This window comes from Mastigoproctus giganteus, chromosome 2 (genome assembly GCF_048544385.1).
Source record: "Mastigoproctus giganteus isolate SK-2022 chromosome 2, ASM4854438v1, whole genome shotgun sequence".
Taxonomy (NCBI): domain Eukaryota; kingdom Metazoa; phylum Arthropoda; class Arachnida; order Uropygi; family Thelyphonidae; genus Mastigoproctus; species Mastigoproctus giganteus.
Window position 1 is genome coordinate 204598832 of NC_143576.1, and position 6000 is coordinate 204604831.

The following is a 6000-nucleotide window of genomic DNA, read 5'->3' on the forward strand; positions in this document are numbered from 1 at the left end:
AATTACAACCAGCATAGAGGCTGTTGCAATTCGCCTTTCAGTGGGATTTTTATTAACTGTGTGCTCCATTTATTTGCCACCTGGGACTGACATCTCCCAGGCAGACCTTGATGATCTTCTAACGCAGCTGCCTCCCCCTTTCTTACTTCTCGGGGATCTTAACGGACATAACACCATAACACCCTGTGGGGTAGTGCTAACATCAACGGAAGGGGACGAGTCATAGAGCGTATGCTCAATGACAATGACCTTTCCCTTCTAAATACTGGAACAAACACCTTCTTCCACATGCCTACCCGTACTTTTTCTGCCATTGATCTCTCTATTTGCTCCCCTTCTTTACTCCCTTCACTCACTTGGGAAGTGGAGGAGAATCCATACGGAAGTGATCACTTCCCTGTGATAACCTCGTTACACAGTGGGAGACCATGTCTTCCCTTCAGGTTACCACGGTGGAAGATTGATCAGGTTGACTGGACTGCCTTCCAACATCAGGCAAATTTTGATCTTAGCACGGTCAGTCAAGAGCCTATCAATGATGCAGTTAAGTACATCACAGAAAATATTGTCCAAGCAGCTGCGAATGCTGTTCCAAAAACATCTGCCCGGTTTCCACCATTTCCCAAACCTTGGTGGAATTCACAATGCACAGCAGCAAAAAAGGCTCAAAACAAAGCGTGGGGGATATTCCGCCGATATCCTACCACGACCAACCTTATAGCCTTTAAACGTGCACGAGCCAAAGCACGATATATCCGTCATCAGAGTCAAAAGGAATCATGGATCCGTTTTACTTCATCTATTAACCAGGCTACCAACTCTAAGGTAGTCTGGGATAAAATCCGGAAAATGAAGGGAAAATATACATCCCACCCTTCTGCAATCCTAGATTATAATGGATGCGCTATTGCAGATCCAACTGCAATAGCCAATTCTCTTGGGGAAACATTCTCTAACATCTCTGCAACATCTTCGTATTCCCCAGAGTTCCTGGTCCTGAAATATAAAATCGAAAAACAGGCACTTAACTTTAAATCTAAGAGCATTTATCCCTACAACGGGGATTTCACTATTCTAGAACTGAAAAGAGCCCTCGCTCTTTCCAAAGCAAGTGCCGTTGGACCAGATGGCATCCATTATGAAATGATTAAACATCTTTCATCAAAATCTATGGATTGTCTGCTCCTTCTGTATAACAGAATCTTTACTGAAGGACAGTTTCCGGACTCCTGGCGAAAGGTAATCGTTCTTGCCTTTCCTAAGCCAGGAAAGGATCCAAAAGTCACCACCAATTATCATCCTATTGCTCTGACTAGCTGTCTGTGTAAAATCCTGGAGAGAATGGTTAATTCCCGTTTAATATGGTACTTAGAATCAAACGACCTTCTCTCCAAAATCCAGTGCAGCTTCCGAAGGAACTGGTCCACTTTGGACCATCTTATTAGACTGGAAACATCCATCCGGGATGCTTTCCTAAAACGCGAACACTTGGTGTCGGTGTTCTTTGACATGGAGAAAGCGTATGACACAACTTGGAGATTTGGCATCTTAAAAGATCTGCATAGCCTTGGCCTTAGGGGTCAACTCCCCATTTTTATTAAAAACTTTTTAGCCAATCGATCTTTCCAAGTTCGTGTGGGATCCTCACTCTCTCGTTCCTTCAGTCAAGAGGAGGGAGTACCACAAGGATCAGTATTAAGTGTCACGCTTTTTGCCATCAAAGTAAATTCCATCACAGAACAACTTCCTCCAACTGTAAACAGTGCCCTCTATGTTGATGACTTTAGCATATTTTGTCAGTCATGCAACATGAGGGTTATTGAAAGACAACTGCAGAAAGCTATTGATCGCCTCAACTCCTGGGCTCTTGCTAATGGCTTCAGGTTCTCGCCAGAGAAGACCGTTTGCGTACACTTTTGTCGTAAGCGTAATCTTCATCCTGAACCTGAATTAAAGCTCGGACAAAATGCAATTCCAGTAGCAGCGGACACAAAATTCTTGGGACTCGTATTCGATAAAAAGCTGACCTTTCTGGATCACATCCGTCAACTCCGCACAAAGTGCACAAGAGGGCTGAATATTCTGCGCTCTCTTTCCTCAACATCTTGGGGTGCGGATCGATGCACCCTACTACTCATCTATCGTGCACTTGTACGATCCAGACTAGATTACGGGTCCCTGGTATACAATTCGGCCAGAGACAGTGTACTTCGATGGCTCGATCCTGTCCATCATCAGGCTCTCCGTATCGCTATTGGAGCATTTCGAACATCTCCTGTCCAGAGCTTATATGTCGAAGCAAACGAACCACCGTTATCGCTTCGACGTAAGCAGTTGTCTTTAAAGTACGCTTTAAAACTGAAATCCCTGCCAGACCATCCTACGTGGCCATTCGTTTTTGAGCCACGATGGGAAAATTTATACAATACCCATAAGACTGCCAATCGTCCTTTTGGTATTCGTCTCCAAGAGCTAATCAAAGAACTTAATATCAAGGTAGACAAGGTTGCCCAAACACCAAAGCAACCCTTTCCACCCTGGCATGCTCATGTCCCGGCATGTGACTTGTCTCTTAGAAATTGGGGAAAGTCGGACACTCCAACATCTGTCTACCTGCAGCTTCATTCAGCACACCGAACTGAATATTCCGACTTCGCGCCAGTCTACACAGACGGTTCGAAGTCGGAATCATATGTGGGATCTGCTGCTGTCTTTATAGATACCACCACATCGGAGCAGATTCCCTCTGAATGCAGCATATTTACTGCAGAGCTGCACGCTATAAAGTTAGCCTTGGATCACATTAGTGAATGCCAATACCAACGGTTCATTATATATTCCGACTCTCTCAGCATGTTACAGGCTTTAATATCTGTGAGATATAATCCTCATCCAGTTCTGTCTAGTATTCAGCAGAAGATTCACTTCCTCCGTGGACGTGAATATGATATCCGCTTCTGCTGGATTCCTAGCCACATTGGGATTAAGGGAAATGATTTGGCTGACGCCGCAGCCAAATCAGCAATTCCCAATAATAACCGCTGCCTGTCAGTCCCCTATACAGACTACAGGCAAATAATACACCAAAAGATACACTCCCAATGGCAGGACTCGTGGAATAGACAGACTGCCAATAAATTATATCATATAAAGCCTGTAATTGAACCGTGGCAGTCTAGTCTGCGCAGGAATCGTAAGGAGGAAGTTGTTCTCGCCCGGACCCGCATAGGACACAGTCATTTAACTCATTCTTAATTGTATTTAATTCATGTTATTGTTACGTCTCTATTGATTTATTTCTTATATCTTTGTTATTATATATCTGGACACGGTGGCCTTACTAATTAGGTCACCGAGAGTTTAAATTTAAATTTTTTTAAATATTACCTAGTCTTGGCGCATTATAGCCGTAGTTGCTAATGCGCCAAAAAAAAACCCAAACAAACAAACAAGCTTCTTTAACTAGTGTTTCCATTAATTTCCCTGGAACAGAAATTAAACTAATAGTCTGTATTTACTTGTGTCACCCTTTGCTACTCCTTTGTGAATTGGAGTCACATATACACATCTCCAGTCCATGGGTACCTCCCTTGAGTCCAAGGAAGCTCTCATAATTATGGGTAAGGGTTTGCTTACTTCCTTTGCTGCCTCCTTTAATATAACTGGATAGATCCCGTCCACCCCAGGTGTCTTTCTTATGTTTATCTTCAACAATTTCTCCTCCACTTTGCTCTCAGAGTTTAATTCACCTCTGGCATTCCCCTCCCTGAATAACTCCGTATGATACCCTTTCGTATGAATTCTCCAGAAATTAAAACGAATATAACATACAATAAAAAATAAATTGAAAACAATTGAATACAATTAAAAACAATTGAAAGCAATTAAAAATTAATTTAAAGAATTTAATGTCAATTTTGCAAAACGATTTTCCTTCCTCCAAGCTGTTCAAAAAATCCCCATAACTGTGTGTATTGATAGGTTATACCTGGAGAGAAAGGAAGTGATTGAAATAGTCAATAAGAGTTTAAAATATGAATTTTATAATATGAACCAGAGCTGTGATGCTCAATATATTCTATGTTGATTTCAATATTTCACCTATTTTTTTAGGTAAAACGAGAGAATAAAGTTGAGGATTATCCGAAATCAGCTGCATCAATTCTTTTGACATCAGAGAAAGTGCAAAAAGTGCCTACATATGTGGCTGCGGTGTAAGTATTTTTGGAAAATATTACTATCAGTTAAAATCATAGCATATGTTTTCTTTGTTTTATTGAAAACTCTGTTGGATCTTGTATGAAAGACAAGGGTGAAGGATAAGAGGTTCCAAAATGTTGTTGGAATTAGGGCAGGATTATCTCACTAATTGGAATTATACCATAATAATTGTTCCATAATCAAGAACCAGTGAACTGTAATTTTGTCAGTTTATTATGTGGAGTTAAATGTTTTATTACTTTAAAGTTAATTGTGTATTTATTAATCAAATGTTCTATCTTATTTTTGTCTTTTCAGTGAGATACTTCTACATTTGTTGTCCAGTTTTAATGACTTGATAACTTGAAATAAAAATATTAGCAAAGAAATAAACAGTGATTGAAAATAGGAACTCTTCTAACTCTTATTTCATTCTTAATTTTTTCATGTCAGTCATTCAGTTGAGATGGCTGACTTGGAGGAGGGAATTGCAGTTAGCACAGTTCAACCTTCATCTCATCATTGAATGCTTTTTCAGTCTCTGAATAGTCAATATGTATACTAACTTTGTAATTTGTCTTTTTTCCTCATTCATTTATTTTGGAGTTCACACACACACAATAATTATATTATGTATTGATAAAAGTTGTTGAGAAGAGAAATAAGTTAAAAATGGGGTGATGCAATATAAAAATGAGAGGAGGTAGTATAGTTACAAATTGAAAAAGCAAAATGCATAATAATAAAAGATAAAAAAAAATAATTTTAAGCACAGAATAGGAATAAATATAAGTATATTTTTGCATATAGAACAGTCCTGGCATCTCTTTAAGTTTCAGCCTCCCGAATTGCACAAAAAAACAACAATATCATGTCCTCTGTTTCTAATATAAAGTACGTGTCATAGCAAAGTAAAATTATTAAGGAGAATTAAGGGAAAACAGGAGGGAATAAATTTAGAGTAGTACAAAGTAAAGATAGAAATAAAATGATGGGTATAAGATATATAAAGCAGACATGTAATTTACAGTTGACATGACAGAGGAACAAAAGCAAAATATATAGACAGCTAAAGAACTAAACTAAAACAAAGAACTATTAACATTGGAAAGAGTCCGGAGTTGCGAGCAGCATGTGGTAGAAATAGTCACAAGAAGCATGTGGTAGGAATAGTCATAATTAGTACATGGTAGGGTATGTAGTAATAGTAGTAATCGAGGCATGTGATGCAAGAAAGCAAGCTTATGTAGCATCAGCCCAAAAGAACTATTTCACACATCCATTCCTTCTAAACATTTGTCCAGTTCCTTTTTGAATTTATTTAAGCTATCAACTTCCACAATGATAGATGGAACTTTGTTCCAGCAATCAACTGCCCGCTGGCTAAGCAAATTTCCACACATCTTTTCTATAACTGTCTTTCCTCAATTTGAATTTATGCCCTCTCAGGTCTGTAATCTGAGCAAGAGAAAGAATCCCATCAGAATTGAGCCTGCTCAACCCATTCAAGGCCTTATACAACTCAATCAGATCACCTCGCAGATGCCTAGTCTCCAGACCCTGCAATTTTCAGAACTTAAGCCTTTCTTCATAAGAGCAACCCTTTGTTCCCCTCACCAATCTTGTTGCCCTTCAGATGCCCAATCTTGTGCTCACTCAAGCAACTCTACATCCTTCTTAAAATGAGACCTCCAGACCTGTACGCAGTACTCAAGGTGTGGCCTGGCCATTGCCTTATACAAAAGGATAATTACCTCCTTTTCCCTGCTAGCAAAATTCCTATATATCATTGACAATACC

The 6000-nt window shown here is 39.5% G+C and overlaps 1 protein-coding gene across 1 annotated transcript in view; it reads left to right on the forward strand.

Annotated features, from left to right (window-relative positions):
- PIG-U (phosphatidylinositol glycan anchor biosynthesis class U) overlaps positions 1-6000 on the forward strand; it is a 181808-nt gene that overhangs the window by 76594 nt on the left and 99214 nt on the right. The window contains exon 5 of the mRNA XM_090390140.1: positions 4114-4214. Coding sequence (XP_090246266.1) covers positions 4114-4214 — 101 coding nt within the window. The remainder of the gene's footprint in view (positions 1-4113; positions 4215-6000) is intronic.